Source organism: Brachionichthys hirsutus, chromosome 19, assembly GCF_040956055.1.
Source record: "Brachionichthys hirsutus isolate HB-005 chromosome 19, CSIRO-AGI_Bhir_v1, whole genome shotgun sequence".
Classification (NCBI taxonomy): domain Eukaryota; kingdom Metazoa; phylum Chordata; class Actinopteri; order Lophiiformes; family Brachionichthyidae; genus Brachionichthys; species Brachionichthys hirsutus.
The window spans coordinates 3,763,549-3,780,477 of NC_090915.1; the positions used below are offsets into that span (position 1 = coordinate 3,763,549).

Genomic DNA, 16,929 nt, shown 5'->3' on the forward strand with positions numbered 1-16,929 from the left:
AGGCTATAAAGTATTACACACAAAAATATATGGGGTACTGCAGTATTTCAAGTACAGACGTACTTCCCACCGCTCGGTAAACAAGTCTCGGTATCGACGATACGTGCGCCGCAGGTGTGCTTTGCAGCAGACACTTCCCCTTCCGTCTGAGTGACGTCAGAGGGATAGGCAGATCACGTGGGCACGTCAGAGGGGAAACCTGTGGCTTCACGTTACTGCGATGAGAGGAAGAGGAGGAGGAAGAAGAAGTTCAGGAAGCGAACAAGGTGAGCAAAGCTGGTGTTTACGTCACGATGATTAACCGTCGATCAGTGCCTTCGATTAGATATTAGGTTCGGAGTTGTTCATGTGTGAAATACGAACTTTGTTGAAGTTGAAACGTCACCGGCTAACTTTAGGTATTTTGTTAGCTGGAAATGGCAACTAGCATCGTGACTAGCTTTAACCTTTTTAAAGCGGTCTCGGAGTGACTTTAATAAAAACGCGGTTTATTCAGCGACTCCAAGTAAGAGCTGACTATTAATAGAGATAAATGCACCGGAATGTGCCATTAAGTTGACTTCTGAACCCGACCGAGGGGTTCTGGCAGAGAGCCGGCTGGAAGGTGTAACGTTAATACGGCCTCGTCCCAGCTAAATACTGCAGTAGTACTCTAATAATGTTCTATTATTATAAACATCCTCTCTCTCTCTCTCCGCAGGTGGTTCTTCTGTGCGATCGAACCAGGTTTGCTTTGTGAGCTGCAGCCCAATGTAAGTGGTGCTGAGTGACTGCGTGTGATCGAGGTATTCAAGCACAGTTCGTATCATCCATTTATTTTATTTATTAATTTTAATGGGCTTTCGAGGGTTGGCTCTCCGTCAGGAATGTGTTTCTGTGGGCAGGCCCTGCGTGGATATAAAACTCTATATCCGTCCGGCTTCGTGCTTTCTGCACAGAAATGCATTCTCGACGCGTCTTTGCATGATGTTGGGCAACATCTGGAATCACGGGGGGGGGGGGGGGGGGCTTTGTTTTAGGTGGGCGATCTGCATGAATCATCCTCCAGTTCATTTCAGATCATCGGCCTTTTTTTTTGTGCCTCTTCTTCTTCGCGTACGCAGTTCTGTGAATGATTAATCAATCTTACGTGGTACTAAATCAGAACAAACATGACATTAAAGGATCAACATCTAGTTTCTGATACTTCACTGAACGAACAAATAAATAATTGAAGAATCAATCGTGTACTTTAATGAAAGTAATTTAATCTGGATGAAAAGAAAAGACGACATGAAATATTCATTTATTTCTCTTCGGCTTTTCCTCCACTTGAAGTAATGGTGAAATGAAAGCTAAATCATCAATCAATCAATCAATCGGCAGGTTTCTGATGAGGCGTCGTCTTCTCTTCTAGCTCGCCGCATGCTGGCTCCGCCTCCTGAACGCTCAGACTGAATAACGTGAATTTAATCCTCTTGTGTGTGAGAATGTGTTTAAACTTTACTGGATAAATCAGTGTGTGTGTGTGTGTGTGTGTGTGTGTGTGTGTGTGTGTGTACTCCAGGGACCATCGCCGTCCTCATGTCCTATGGAGGAGGCGTTCAGGGACGCACTGAGAGCGTCCGACAGGATCCCGACTATGACCAGGTACCGCGGGAGTCTTTACCCAGATGGCGTTCTGAGGATCCGCTGCCGCTGAGGGAGCAGACGGCGTCCCGCCTCGCTCAAAGCGCCGACCCGTTGCCGCCGCCTCCTCTGCCGGACCAGCCTCCCGTGGGCGGCGAGTTCGATCCCGGCGCCAGCGGGGACGACCGTGACCCCGAGCCGGATCCCGACCCCGCCCTCGACATCAAACCGGTCCACCGTTTCATCCCCGACTCCTGGAAGAACTTCTTCGGCGGCAGTAACCGCAGCAGCAACAAGCCCTGGTCCGTGTCTGGCTCCTCCCACAACAACAACAACAGCACCACCGACGGCGTTCGCTGCTCGCCTCCCAACTCCCCCTCGGTCCAGGAATCCTACCGGGATCCGTATGGCGGCTCGGGCGGCAGCTACAACTCGCGCAAGGAGCTTCTGGACGTGCAGGACGCCCCCGAGTCCCTGTCGGGGCGCACCTACCGCACGGGTCTGACCTACAGCGAGCGAGTGGAGGAGTACCATCAACGCTACGCCTACATGAAGTCCTGGCCGGGGCTGCTGAGGATTCTGGGATGCGTGGAGCTCCTGCTGGGCGCGGCGGTCTTCGCCTGCATCTGCGCGTACATCCACAAAGACAACGAATGGTTCAACATGTTCGGCTACTCGTCTCCCGGGGGGGCGTACGGCGGCGGGTACGGCGGCGCAGGCACCGGCGGGGCCTACTACACGGGCCCCAAGACCCCGTTTGTGCTGGTGGTGGCGGGGCTGGCCTGGCTGGTGACCGTCATCGTTCTGGTGATGGGGATGACCATGTACTACCGCACCATCCTGCTGGACTCCTCCTGGTGGCCTCTGACGGAGTTCACCATAAACCTGGCGCTGGCGGTCCTCTACATGGCGGCAGGTTGGCCACGCCCCCCTTTCACCTTTACGGTTTTTCACCGGCAGAAACGCGTCGTCACCTTTTGTTTTTTTTTCCTTCGCCAGCTATCGTCTACGTCCGAGACACGACCCGCGGCGGCCTCTGCTCCTACCCGTTCTTCAACAACGGCATCAACGGGGCCTTCTGCAGGACGGAGGCGGGCCAGACGGCCGCCATCATCTTCCTGTTTGTCACCATGGTCGTGTACCTGATCGGCGCCATGGTGTGCCTGAAGATGTGGCGGCACGAAGCTGCACGCAGATACAGGGAGCGCCACGGCCAGGAGGTCAGAGCACTTCCAGACGTTCTTCAGTGTAGCCTCTGGCTGGTGAACCGTGACCCCTGCTAAGCTAAGCTAAGCTAAGCTAACTGCTGCTGGGTTCATCCAGCCCTGGGGCGTCCACACTGTTCCTCTCGCCGTTGTCTCTTTGCTAACTGGGTTTTGTTCTTGATGCTTTGGAATCTTAGATGCATCCCGCCCACACGGGGGCTGCACAGACTTTGGTAAGCATCCTTGTTTTGTATAAATACACGATTGCGTACATTCGGGACACGCTGTAACACGATCTCATGCAGGTTCGATGAATGCTCGTCTGTCATTTTAGACGTATTTGTTTTGTTTTTTTGCAGATGGTTCCAGTTCAGGTTTCTGCTTCTGCAACCAAACGTCCAGAAGAGGTCCAGAGCTCCTCGGTGGTCCCCATCCGGGCTGCTCCTAAACCGGCCCCCCCAAAGGTTCTCCAGGGACCGATACCCTCGGGACACATTCCGAAACCTGTCATTCTGCCCGACTACATCGCGTGAGTGAAGTAGTCGTCATTCCTATCGGCGATCAATCCTCAGATTGTTTGTTTTGAGACGCCGTTCAATGGATTAAAGTGTTTGTTTTTTTCCCCCTCTCCGTCCCCGCAGCAAGTACCCGTCCATCAAGTCCAACGAGGAGCGGGACCAGTACCGGGCCGTGTTCAACGACCAGTACGCAGAGTACAAAGAGCTCCACTCTGAGGTGCAGCTGACCCTCAAGAAGTTCGACGAGATGGACGCCATGATGCGCAGCCTGCCCCAGCAGCCCACCAGCCAGATGGTGATTGGATGCAGTCACGGCATAGTTAGCAAAACACCCGCGGCGCCAACATCGAAGGCCCCTTTTCCTCTCTCGCCAGCGCCGTCTCGTATTTCAGCCCCTACTCTCTCTCTTTCTGTATTTTAGGAGGCGGATCGCGTCAACAGGATCCTCCAGGAATACCAGAGGAAGAAAAATGTGAGGCCTGTACAGAACATCTCTCCAGCGAGTCTTATTCTAATAGCGCCTGTTGAACAGTTGAAAGGATGCAGCCATGAATCTGAATGTTTCTGCCCCCCCCCCCACCCAGGATCCCACCTTACTGGAGAAGAAGGAGCGCTGCGAGTATCTGAAGAGCAAACTGTCGCACATCAAACAGAAGATCCAGGAATACGATAAAGTCATGGAGTGGAATGACGGATACAGCTAAGGCCGGCGTTCCTCCTCTGAAAGCACTTCAAAGGCAGAGCTGGCGGTGAATTCCGCACGTTAACTGGAAACCAGTCGCCGCCGCAGAAATGCCACTGGGATTCCCAGCCTGCTGCTCGGAATCTGTTTGTGAGCGAACGTCCTGCAAGCGTTCTGAGATTCTCAAGATCCTAAAATGCAGAGAAAAATCTTTTATATTTTTTTAATATGTGTTTATATATAGTTCGACATTTTGCGAAATGCATAATGTACATATAAAATGATGTCCAGTAGCTGGTTAGCTTAGCATCGTGTGCTCCTCTGACGGTCCCATGCTGGAAAGGTGTTCTTCATGTTGATGCTTTTTTTATTAAGTTTGATGTTACAAAGACATTCCGTCCCAGTTTGTTCCCTAAAACCCACAAAGAGGTGGAATTAAATGTTTTAGCAAAGACTAACGCTCATAAATAACTCCCATCTAATCACGGACACAAACTGAAGTTACAAGCCATTGATAAAGGTATTTAATACAGGAATGAAAAGTTTCCAAACATCAACTGTGCAGCTTTAATTATGTCAGTCAGCAACTTGTGTAACGCAATCCTTGAGTTTCCGACATATTGGTGGAGATAATGTGACTTTTTTCCAATTATTCTGACAACACTTGAATGCACCAGGGAAAACCGTGTTTGTTTGACAGCCTGTTTCTGTCAGTCCTCAAACTCTGATTTTCACTTTTGGTTCTTGTTCTGGTGTTACAAAATGTACTCGTATGTGATACTGCTGTTTCCTGTGTCTATGCTAAGCTAACTGGCTACTGGCTCTAGATTAATATGAGACTGGAGCAAACTTTTCACTTTAAATGGTCTGAATATGCAACAGACTCAAGATGTATGTTAGAGATACTGTGACTGATGAGGCTTTTTCATTTCATAAATGGTATCGATGTTAATGTGGGAGAATAATCGGTTTCCACTCGGTCCCAAAAACAAAGAAGTACTGACCATTGTTCTTGTTGCATACGGTCTCTTTTATATACAAGTCTTAAATGTCTGATTCTTAAAATATGTATGTTTTTCATGAGCTTTGCAGGTTATGTATATGTTGTAACACTGTTCTACCATTTCATAGTCAAACATGTAGTACTTTAGAGTTGCTTTAAGTACCTGAGCACCTCTATTTTATCTTCTTCACTGGATGCACTGGCCCTCTTGATTCACTGGAAGTCATTAAATATCTGTAAATGTGTTGCTGTAAATAGTTTTCTTTCATAATTTAAGCTGCCACTTGCTGCTTCCTGTGCTCAGAATACAGTTCTGCTTGTGTACTGATCGCTTGTTGTCTAATTTCCTTGTGTTCTGATGCACTCACACAGTTTTTCTACTCTAAAAGAGAAATATGTGAAAAATTGCTTGTATTGATTTTATACAGTAATAAACTTAATATTTGTGTTTTATACTCAAGATAAAAAAGAAGAAGCCCTTTTTATTCTGGGTCTTAAAGGAGACATATTATGAAAAACTCACTATTATGGTGGTTTTGGGTCATTATCAACCCAAAAAGCTAAATGAACCAAGTGAATCCTGCGTAGTTCTGTGCTCACCTACTGAAACGCGTCTGACTGAAATCTCGTGCACATGAATGTGCGTGCAGTCGTGAGACTGAAGCATTCTGGGGTACATTTCCGCTGCGACTCGGTTGCGTAATATGACACCTGTTAGAAGGGGGCGTGGCTCAGGTAACCGAGAGCAGCTCCTCTAGGTGTGGCGTTCCGTGTTGTGATCTCCCGCAGTTTCACTCCACTCATTTCCGGTGTAACTCCGCAGAGAACGACGACAGGTGAGCGTTTTCCTGCTTTCTGGAATTAACGGCAGTTTTGTTTTTAAATCTGTTAAATCAGCTTTTTATCTGTGACTGTGATAATTTAAGGTTAATTTAAGGTTAAGGTGATTTAAGGTTAGATCACCGTCCTAACAGCATATCTGCTGCTCTGTTAAAATCTACAATTACAAATGGCAGAGTACCGGTAGTCAATAATGTATTTTACATTTTGTGATTTTAATGACATTAAATTGAAAGTGTTTCACATTCATACGCCTGCCTCTGTCTGGTTTGGAAAATGGAAGGTTTGTTGAAATACTACTGAAAAAGATTATTGAACGTTCAAATGTTAAAGGAATCAACAACGAGCCCGTATTTTATTTATTTATAAGGGATACATACATCTTATAAGTCTAAGAAATGAGGCTAAAATATCAGTTTGATAATGTTGTTGCAGATTGGAACAAGGGAGCAGCGTTAGAACCAGCAGCGATGTCTTCCAGACCCAAGGGGAGTCCTCCTCCTTACGAGTCAGATGGATAGTGAGTCTTTCTCCGAACATTCAGACATTTGATTATTTATTTGACCTTTTTTTTTTAAACATTTACATATCCCAGACAGACTGTATGTAAATGACATCAGAATGGAATCTAATGAAGCACTTTGTTTAAAGGCACTAAATATTTAACACTATTCACAAAAAGCGTTTTTCAATTCCGTTCCCTTCCTCCTGAGCTGAGTTGAAGTTTTTGTCATTGTTTTCTGTGGATTTCATTTGACTTGAGAATTAAATTTAAAAAAGAATATTAGAATTTTTAAAGGATTAATATGAGCAATTACATTTCTACTTCTATTTATTTTGGAATATTGGGGTGTAAACTGACTGAAAATCCATAAATTAAAGTCTTGAATTTGTGAGCCTTCTAATTAATGCTCATCTCATAAATTATTTTCAGTCTCTACATCAGCTGTTTTTTTAAATTCCATAATCCTCTATTCAGTCTCATGTGAAAGGGCAATAAGAATGATTTCTTATTTTACTTTGAAACTCACACAGTTTTGCCGTTTCCTGTCCCGTGTCCCCTTTGCAGTAATGTCCAGCACCAGCCGGCGTATTCCTACTACCCTGATGATGAGTTCCAGCATTTCTACCGCTGGACGTCTCCTCCGGGAATCTTCAAAATTATGGCCGTCATTGTCATCATCATGTGCGTGGCCATATTTGCGTGCGTTGCCTCCACGCTGGCGTGGGACTCGCAGGGCGCCCTGAGCGGCTTCGGGGGCTACGGCGCAGGATATGGCTCTTACGGAGGCGGTACGGCAGGAGGAGGAGGCTTTGGCAGCTTCGGCGGCGGCGCGTACGGAGCTGGAAACAACTACGGATACGGCGGCCTCGGCGGGAACTACAACGACCCTCGAAAGGGCAAAGGGTTCATGATCGCCATGGCGGCAATCACCTTCATCGTGGGCCTGGTGTTCTTCATCATCATCGTGTCCCACTCGAGCCTATCGGAGAGCAGGAGGTTCTACCTGGCGGTTATGATCGTCTGTGCCATTCTGGCATTGCTAATGCTAATAGCCTCCATAGTGTACTTGATGGCGGTGAACCCCACGGCTCAGTCGGCCGGCTCGGCCTACGGCAGCCAGATCGCCGGTCTGTGCGCCCAGTACCAGCAGCCCCAGGCTTCAATCGGGTTCGTCAACCAGTACCTGTATCACTACTGCGTCGTCGAGCCACAGGAGGTGAACCCAAACCCCCCCCCCCCTTCACGTCTTCGTGCCTCCGGCTGTCTGTTTACTCTGTGTTTTTTTTTTGTTGTCTCTGATTTTTAGGCCATCGCCGTCGTCTTCGGCTTCCTGGTCACCATCGGTCTGATCATCATGCTCGTCTTCGCTCTGAAGACTCGCCAGAAAATCGGTAACTACGGGAAGAGCAACATCCTGTGGAGGAAGGTGAAGGTCGTGGAAGAGGCGGAGCCGCCGCGAGATGTCGAGGCGTGGGTGAGTGGCGTTTTAGTTACTCGGTCCAATGGTTGCGGTCAATCGATCATTCGAGCATCTGGAAAATGCAAAAATTGCAAGACATAAAAGAAACCCTCTGGTTCCAGCTCCTTTGATGTTTGTGGTCTTTTTCACACAGAGATCACATGACGTCACCGTCACAACAAACTCTAACTCCCTTTACCTCCAGTTATCGCTCAATCAATCAAATCGATCAATCGTGTAACTTATAAAATGTTTTCTACGTCTGCAAAAACCAGAGCTCTTAAGTTACGACCCAAAACAAGACTTCTGATTATTGATTATTGTTTCAGACTGTATTTTGTGGTGGAACATTTTACTGATGTGAAAAAGTAAAGTGATCAGAAAACGTAACGACTTCCACTCGTACTGGGAAGTTGACTCTAAACGCAGCTCGTCTCGGGTGTATCAGCCAAAGTGGTTCAGCCGGTTTTGTTGCTGTCACCTGTTTGTGTGTGCGTGGCGGGGGGGGGGGGGGTCGAGCTCCTTCTTGCTACTGTGTTTGCTTTTAAGGAGGCGACTGTTTGAGTGGGAGAGGAAATGAGCGTCTGGACTCATCAGTTCAAGCATTCCAGGCTCCGTTTGTACGTTTTACGGTGAAAGAGGTTTTCAGAGTGTTTCACAACAACGCTGCTACTGCTGCTGCATGGGGGGTGTAGGCGAGCCGCTCACTAGTTAGCAGTCACGATGATATTGCAGTTCCCTGCAGGGCAGTGAAGAGGAAGAACCGGTCGGACTGGTGCTCTGAGCCGTGAATCCACCAGCGAGCGGGGAGAGCGGCGTGATACTGGAGCCCAGTGGGATTATTTCACCAGTGGGAACCCTTCAGAAAGTGCTGAGGCAGAGTGTCCGTCACGGCCTGCAGCAGGTGCATGTCGTTGCTGAGGTGTGCAGCAGGGTGTAGCTCGAGTATGTCACATATTTTCAGAGAACAAGTTCATGCACGCAGGCTGCTGGAGGGAGTAACTTTTTTTTTTTTTCAACATTGTTGAAACGGTCCTTATCCACAGGGATCTTTAAAGATGCCTGAAAATGCCAGACCAGTAAGAGGCGGTGTGACCTTTAAAAATCAACACTAAAGAAAAATAAGAAAATCAGAAGAGTCTGCAGAACACAACCAAACAATGTCCAACTTCTTTGTTGTTCTGTCTTTGTAAGATAATTAACATGGCGTGTGTGTGTGTGTTTGTGGGGGGGGGGGAATAATTCTATTCTAATCCGCTAATAATTTGCAGTTCTGATAGCATCCGATGACATTTCTCACGTGTGCGACTTCGCAGGTGAACAACGTGTCCCCGGAAGTGCTGCCGATGTCGGACTACCCCCCCGACAAGCTGCGGGGCTCCAGGAGTCACCTGGACGACGAAAGCACAAACTATGACAAGCCGCCCTACAGCATCTCCCCACAGTGAGCTCACGGAAGTGACATAAAACACACCGAAACACGTTCATTAAGCAGGAGTTTCATCACAAACTAATAAACTATACAATATTTACATTCCTGAGGTCGACGGCGCTTCTGGTTCTGGTGAAGAAACTCGTGACTCATGTTTTCTTGCAACACAGAAAAAGATTAAATACTTAAGGGCTGATCCGCTGTTTGTTATTTGAGTCACTGTTGATCAGAGGGGAATATAAAATCAAATGTCTTGATTGCTATTTTCTCTTATGTCTCAAATGTATCATTCTTTATAATTATCCATTTATTGATGGGAGATGACCCCAATAATGAATTTGCTCCCACAGTCCGACGGTGGAAGAGAACCTGCCGTTGAATAATGCCGCTCCCTACAGCGCCAGCTCGGACATCGCTAGCTCGGCCGGGAGGCCCCAGAGGAGACGCGACTACGACGACTACAACTCCTCGGGAGACGAGCTGGACGACGACGACTTCGACAGGTAGGAGGAGCTACGGGCAGGAGAAAGGAAACTTTATTTATAAGGCACAAATGTGTGACATTAAATAGAAGACAGGAACTCTTTAATACTTCAATACCAGACAGACACTAATGTTAGAAAGAACGATATTCTGCAGAGAATCCTCAACCGATCCTTACTGTAGCAAAGATACTGATGAAACTCATTTCAAACGGGCCCCTGCCTTCTTCTCTACGCCAGTGAATTCCCTCCGATCAGAAACGAGCAGGAACGCAGCGACTACAAGCGCGAGTTCGACCGCGACCACCAAGAGTACAAAGACCTGCAGGCGGCGCTGGACGCCATCAACAAGGACCTGTCGGTGGTCGACAGAGAGCTGGACGACCTGGCAGAGGGCAGCCCTCAGTACCTGGTGAGCGAGAACGCTGGCGTGTATTTAGGCTAAATGCATTTAGGTCAAAGATGTTCGGCCGGTGCATGATGGGAAAGAACCCGTAGAGATTTAGCACATTTTGGTCGTCTTTAACTCTGTTTCCGTCTCATCAATTATTATTGACTAATAGCGACGAGCTGCTGAACCCCATGTAGCGGATAAAGACTCGTATTTCCCTCAGCAGTGGGCCGAGAACAAAACATAGAGCTAAAGGAAAGTCAGGATTTATAGTTTAAGTTGTCGAATTTAACTTTGTGGGTCTAAACATCCAGATATTTCTAACCTCCAGACATAAAATGGATTCTTAAATCTGAGAGTTTTGTAAAATGTATGGGATAAAATGTTAATGTTCCTTTTCTGTCAGGATGCTTTGGATGAGTACAACAGGATAAAGAATATCAAAAAGGTAGGTGGACTGCTAATTCGAGAGTAAATACTAGATCAGGTTCAATATACAACATTTTCTGCACCAGATTATAAAACAAACCAAGCATTGACGGCTTAAAATGAGCCATGTTAACGTTAATAACATGTTAATAAGCTTCTTGCTCTGTGCTGAGCTGTCGACTGCACCTCCTGCTCACTCGTGTCTTTCTCTCCTCCTCAGACCGCAGATTACAAGGTGAAGAAGCGCAGGTGTAAATACCTGAAGGCCAAACTGAACCACATCAAGAAGAAGGTCAGCGAGTACGACCGCAAGGCCTGAGCGGCTCGGTGACCCTTCCCTGCCTGTCCGTTACGTGAGAGAAGATGGACTACGTGTGATTTGTGTCGTCGAGGAGGAGGAGGAGGAGGAGGAGGAGGAGGGGGGGGGGGGGGGGTGCAGTTGAGGTTTTTCTAACTGTAGAGGGCGGAGCTACACTAACGTGTGTACAACCTCTCTGAGCTGATGCTATTTGGGACACAGGAGAGAACATTCCATTTGTATTAAGCCATGTTTTTTAGTATTTTGAGAATCAGCTGCCATATTTACTGTTCGGCGTATTTATTTTGTCTCATACTGTTGGAAATATTCAGCTAAAAGTTTTTGAAAAACTCGGAGTTTTGACTCGGTGAGATACTCATCTTCTTTCTATTTGCATTTTAACAATATTTTTAAATATGGGAAACACTGTTTTTAGCTGTTTTTGGAATTGAGTGTGTGTTGAGGTGTGTTTCTTTATCAACTCTAGGACAAACACTTTGAAATAATTGTACATCTTTTAATGCATTTTGTGTGTATTTCTTCTGATGATTTGTGAAACATTTTTATTACAATAAATCCAGAAATGAAAGCATTTCCTTGCTGCATTTGCGAATGAAGAGTTGGGATATTTCACTTATTCATTAATTGACACTGGTTAAAGGGAATTTGCAACGACCTGGTACCAAAGCCAAGTCGACTCCAGATATTGCGCGCAAACAAGCATACAAACAAAAATCTAAATCTGTTGGATGCCTGAAACGTAGACGAAGCTGGCGAGTAGAATTCTGTATGATGAAAGACGTTTCTGCACCTTAAAGTACATTTTTACAATTTTGTGACAGACATTTGTCAAGTGTGTTTTGCTGCCCCCTAATGCCCAAAACACTGAGTATATTCATTACACACTGAAGCCACATGCACGTTTACAGCATACCAAAGCAAACAATTGTTTGTTTTATTGGTCCTTGTTTGTTTCCTTTATCGAATTTGCTCCTTTTCAAGCTGTGGTTTTGACCTGTTCGGACTGGATTGAGTGTCTCCTCAGCAACGTCCTCCCGGTCGCCTCCTTCGGGTTGCCCGGAGGAGCAGAGGGAAGGATGTGTTTTAGACCCGGCGCTTTCTCGCCAGAACCATTTTCCCTGGAGCTATAAACGTTGAAAATGTGGTTGTTGGTGGAGCTGAGGGTCAGAGGTGGCAGAGATCGATGCCTGAGTTGGTCCAACGAAACGGCTCCGGACCCTCGACGCTCCGACCCAGAGAGCGCTCTCCTGTTTGGGACGGAGGCTGCCTCCCTGGAGCCCGTTGTGCAGGGTAAGGGCGCCAGCCTCTTCCCGTCTGCCAGGTCTCTCGCTCTTTGCTGGGATTCTTCGGGAATATTTTGGATGTCTCCGGCGAGCTGTGGGTCAGAGCTGTAGATATCCACGCCGAGCCTGTGCCTCTGAATTATCCGTTGAAGGCTTGAAGACGCCATGCTGTGAAGTGGATTGCAAAGACCTTTGCCACTAGAAAAAGAAGAATGGGAGGCCATGGAATCCTTTCCGAGGTTTCCCGAATGGAGGTTTGGGTGGGAGGCGGAGTGGGACAAAAAGAGGCCTGGAAGGGACATCTTTTTTCCGACATTCTTAGCACATTCGTCCCGTCCATTTTCTCCTCTTCCTTTGTCCCTCGCCAATCTTTCTTCGTAGCATTTGAAGCTGTCCAGTTGTGTACTGTCGTCCCCCTCCTGTTTGGGAATTCTGTGTCCTTTTCTGAGCAGAGACTCTGGGATCTTTAGCCAGGGTTCCGAGTTCAGCCTCAGGAGAGGCTGCTGCAGCCCGTCCTGTGCCTCTTGGCCAAGCCTTTGGAACCGTGACGGGGAGCACGGATGGGAGGACACGCCGCAAGACGGGCCGCCTTTGAAGGAGAAGACGGGCTTTGGGGGATGCGGGGAAGTGAGGAGCTGAATTTCCGAGGGAGAGGCTGGGGCTGTCGTTGGCTTGTCGCTCTGATCTAGAGGACTAAGGGAGGTCATGCTGCGATACTGCTCGGCGTGCGTTTTCCCACAAGGGAATTTGTCGGTTGCTATAATGATCACCTCTTTCCCTTTGGCTTTGCACGTGTCGAGCAGCAGCTTCAGAACCTTCCAGTCCCCGGCGATAACTGCGTAGACCAAAGCCGATGTCCCGGACCGATCTTCCAGGCTTATGTCGGCGCCGTCGGCGAGCAGCAGAGTCACCACCTCAAGGCCGGTCTGCTCCCGACAGGCGTGCATCAGTGCGGATCGACCATCCTTGTCCTGGATGTTGGGGTCCGCTCCCTTCTCCAGGAGAAACTGGACCAGCTTGACCCGGCTGGCGCTCCGGGTGTCGATGTGCTGCGTCCTGCAGGCCACCATCAGGGGCGTTTGGCCTCGGCCGTCGCTCTCGTTGACGTAGGCACCGCCGTCCAGCAGCAACCTCGTGAGTCGCAGACGGCGGAGGAAGACGGCTCTCAGTAAGGGGTTACCTGGGTCCACCGCCAGCCCAGGATTGCAGCTGGCTTCTGCCTCCATTGTCTCGATGCCAGCAGGTAGTTTTGGGGAAGTGCAGTAGCGCCAAGTGTCTGCAGGGAGGAAAATACTTTTACTCAAATTTGATTCAAGAGCTGCTGCATTATTATTATTATTCAAACAATTCATTTTCAAGGAAAGATCCCAACCGTCAAGCAAACATTTGATTTTGTCCTCCGTGCTTCTGCATCCATGTCGTTTTAGTTGGATGAGGCGACTCTTGGGTCTAAAAATCCACTCTAGATTCTACTTTCTTTAACCCAAAAATCAACCTGTATGCGGAACGAGCTCGGCTGGCTTTGGAAAAACCCATCAGGAGTTCTTTCCCTTGCGTGTAAGATCCATTCAGTGGCTTCATTTCATGTCACTCGGCCTCCACAGAACCCTGCGGGGACGCTTTCCCTTTCCTTCAGCCTCGGTTCTGCTTCGGAGCAGACGAGGTGGCAACATCTCGGACGCCAATATTTTTCCTGCTTGAGTCACCATCTACAAAACGGCAACGCTGCATAAATGTACTTATTTCCAGTCACATAAAGCGTCTGGGAATGCTCCAACGGTACGCAAAGCAGCTGAGTCAGCTGTAGAGGCGTAACCGAGCAGCGTTAGTATTATAGATTATCAGCACGCTTTTTTTTGATCGTTATGAGGAAGCAGTTCATGGGAGTGATGTCACACATCGCCTTTAAATGTCTCCTGTACGTGTTTGTCCCCATCAGACACCTGCCCCAAAAACAGGATTCCATGAAACATGGCTGAACGGAATCAAACCAAATCCTGATGTGTATCCAGTTAAAAGTGGGAGGAGCCAACATTAATTTAGCACGAGAAGAATTGGGAGAATTTCTGCAGTGTCTTTCTCAAACGCTCAGATCCGTCCAGAAGGCGCAGACTTGAGTGTCGGCTTCGCGTTGGCGTCATGGTAACAAAATTAAAGATTAAGGTGTAAATCGTAAAAGTGTTATTTAATCTTAAATAACACACTCGTGTCCTTTAAACACCCAAAGAATCAAAATGTCTTAGAAGTAATTAAATAAAGCAGAACAGGGGGTTAAACATGACTCCCCTCCGCCGCCATGAATCCCATGCGTTTAATGTCCTCCTAAGGCAGGAGTTGACATTAAAGTCCTGCTGCCGTCTCTCCTACTCACCAGCTGTCGGATGGGATCGGTCCTACCATGACAGGATCTCCTTCCTCCCGTGCTGCAGAGCCGTGACTGAAGTCCTCCAAGAGCTGCGCTGACTTGATGTGATCGATGCAGGAAGGCTCAGAGGAGGCTGCAGCATCAAGGTTTTTTTTTTTTTATTTTTTTTTTTGTAATTGTGAGAAGAAAGCGACGGATGCTTGTCATCAGGCGGGTCGGACGAGGCCGTCACTGCAGCAGCAGCGGCGCTATAGCAACAAGGCTGATTCAGTAAAGGCTTATTAAGCGTGGAACCCGCCTAAAAGGACTTCCTTTGGTTTACCTGCGTGTTATTTTGACATCTCCATGGCAACCATTAAGGAGGCTGAATGATGGCACTAGAGGAACTGGTCTTTGTGTCTGCGTGGGCGTGCGCCAGTGTGGGAATAATATCCCATCTGTGTAATTTACACATCCAGAGTTTATTTATTGTCATCACAGATATTGCATTAGAATCTTTTATTGTAAATCATTACGTTTTGAAAACTACAGGAGCTGTGGAGGCTCAATGCAGACATAAATGTACATAATGATTTGACAAAATAAAAAATGGAACGACACATTCTTCAGTGGAGAAAAACAGCCCAGACCAACCGGCTGTGATGTCGCCATAGAAACGCTGACTTCACAGAGCAGTTGATAAAATCGGCCACACGATGTCAGCAGCTGAGTGTTTACTGGATGTAATGTTTACAATATTCAAACTTGACCTTTAGCCCCGAAATCAGAACTTTAAACGTACTTTGTTTTTGGATCATTCCCGTGGCGTCTTTGTGTGAAGGGTGTTTAAGGGGTGTTTGTTTATTTGTTTATTTTGGGTCCTTTATTTTGAAGCACATTTTTAGTCTACTTTTTTTGTGTCTTCTTCAGTTGTTTAAGGAGAATCAAATATTTTCCAGCTAACTACGGGAACAGAGCACAGATAACGACAGAATGTTTAGTTTATAGTTTGATTTGAGGCATTAGTCGTTTATTCACATTTACTCAACATGAATGTCAAATTTCACATTGAATTTGTGTGGTAGCATTAATGATAAACTTGTAATTGTTTTATGAGTGAAATAAGCATGATTTTTTTTGCATCTGCATGTGGGTGAGATAATAATTATACTACTAATTTGAAGGTAGAGCTTAGCATAAAGCTATCTTTACAAATGTCCCATCTGAGAATGAGCAGCTGGAGTGTTTGGTTCATGTTTGGACAGTTCACATCATAATACTGATGATGCAACGTGTCCTTTAACCTCACAGATTGGTCCTCTCTGCTTCCACCATGTGACCCACTAATGATATTAAGCTGCGATGAGACTTTTTTGTATTCATCAGCTTCTCGACTCTTAGGTTGTAGCTTGGGCTGGGAACTGGAGGGTCACCGGTTCAAGTCCCAGAAAAAAAAAGAAAATGGAGTCTGGAAGTAGATTTATTCTGTGTTCAAACGTTCAGTTAACCTTAATATAGGGCCAGCTGACTGGAAACATCCCTGAGGCTTCACAGCAGTCTCTTAAACAATTGCATCTTGCACAATTGTTTCACGTTGTAAAATATAAACAAGCATAAAATGATGCCATACAGGTCCAAGTTAGGCACAGTGGTAAGCACTGTTGCCTCACAGCGAGATGGTCGCAGGTTCGTCTCCAGCTTGTGGCCATTCTGTGAGGAGTTTGCATGTTCTCCCCGTGTCTGCGTGGGTTCTCTCCGGGTTCTCCGGCTTCCTCCCACCTCCAAAGACATGCAGCCTAGGCTGATTGGTGACACTAAATTGCCCGTAGGTGTGAGTGTGTGTGTGGCTGGTTGTCTGTCTCTGTGTTGCCCTGCGATGAACTGGCGGCTTGTCCAGGGTGTCCCCTGCCTCTCGCCCATTGACTGCTGGGATTGGCTCCAGCTTGGCCCGTGACCCGATAGCGGAATAAGCGGTGAGAAAATGAAATGAAAGGTCCAAGTTAAAGATATTAATGAAATTCATCAGACATGATGTTTTATAAATAAGCCTTAAGAGGTAATTCAATATATCTAATAAATAAATATATATTAGGATAAAAATATGTTTTTATCCTAATATATAGAGTCGGGTTAGACTTCGTCACAGCTTCGAGACGCGACGCGCAGCTTGCCGCGCCGCGCCGCGCCGGGGACGCGCGGCAGGCTGCGCGCCGACCTGTCTCTTTAAGTTCGCGTCAAAGCCGATTACGGCTGATCTCCGTCGTGATTCCGTTTTCCACCGGCTGTTCTCTCGGTCTATCTTTGTCTCGCGCCGCTGACGGTAACGTTTTAGATTTAAAGCGAGCGCCCGGTAAACTCTTCACCGAAGTTCTGGAGGATGGAGGTGAGTCTGCGCTGCAGCGCGGCGGGGGGGGGGTGAAGGCTGAGAG

At 47.3% G+C, this 16,929-nt stretch overlaps 3 protein-coding genes across 3 annotated transcripts; 2 read left to right on the plus strand and 1 right to left on the minus strand.

The window, feature by feature from the left end:
- The first annotated feature begins 231 nt into the window (after nucleotides 1–231).
- Nucleotides 232–5,439, plus strand: marveld2a (MARVEL domain containing 2a). The gene is made up of 9 exons (XM_068752498.1): nucleotides 232–266; nucleotides 701–785; nucleotides 1,547–2,524; nucleotides 2,608–2,828; nucleotides 3,011–3,046; nucleotides 3,173–3,342; nucleotides 3,455–3,626; nucleotides 3,753–3,803; nucleotides 3,916–5,439. The coding sequence occupies exons 3-9, from the start codon at nucleotides 1,564–1,566 to the stop codon at nucleotides 4,033–4,035; spliced, it is 1,731 nt and encodes a 576-aa protein (XP_068608599.1). The 5' UTR covers nucleotides 232–266; nucleotides 701–785; nucleotides 1,547–1,563; the 3' UTR covers nucleotides 4,036–5,439.
- Nucleotides 5,440–6,294: 855 nt separating this feature from the next.
- On the plus strand, nucleotides 6,295–11,438 carry oclna (occludin a). The gene is made up of 8 exons (XM_068752499.1): nucleotides 6,295–6,376; nucleotides 6,926–7,577; nucleotides 7,668–7,835; nucleotides 9,137–9,264; nucleotides 9,603–9,755; nucleotides 9,975–10,146; nucleotides 10,532–10,573; nucleotides 10,775–11,438. The coding sequence occupies exons 1-8, from the start codon at nucleotides 6,327–6,329 to the stop codon at nucleotides 10,871–10,873; spliced, it is 1,464 nt and encodes a 487-aa protein (XP_068608600.1). The 5' UTR covers nucleotides 6,295–6,326; the 3' UTR covers nucleotides 10,874–11,438.
- A 411-nt stretch (nucleotides 11,439–11,849) lies between these two features.
- On the minus strand, nucleotides 11,850–13,382 carry ankrd34ba (ankyrin repeat domain 34Ba). Its single transcript, XM_068753341.1, has one exon. The coding sequence runs from the start codon at nucleotides 13,380–13,382 to the stop codon at nucleotides 11,850–11,852; it is 1,533 nt and encodes a 510-aa protein (XP_068609442.1).
- Nucleotides 13,383–16,929: the final 3,547 nt, after the last annotated feature.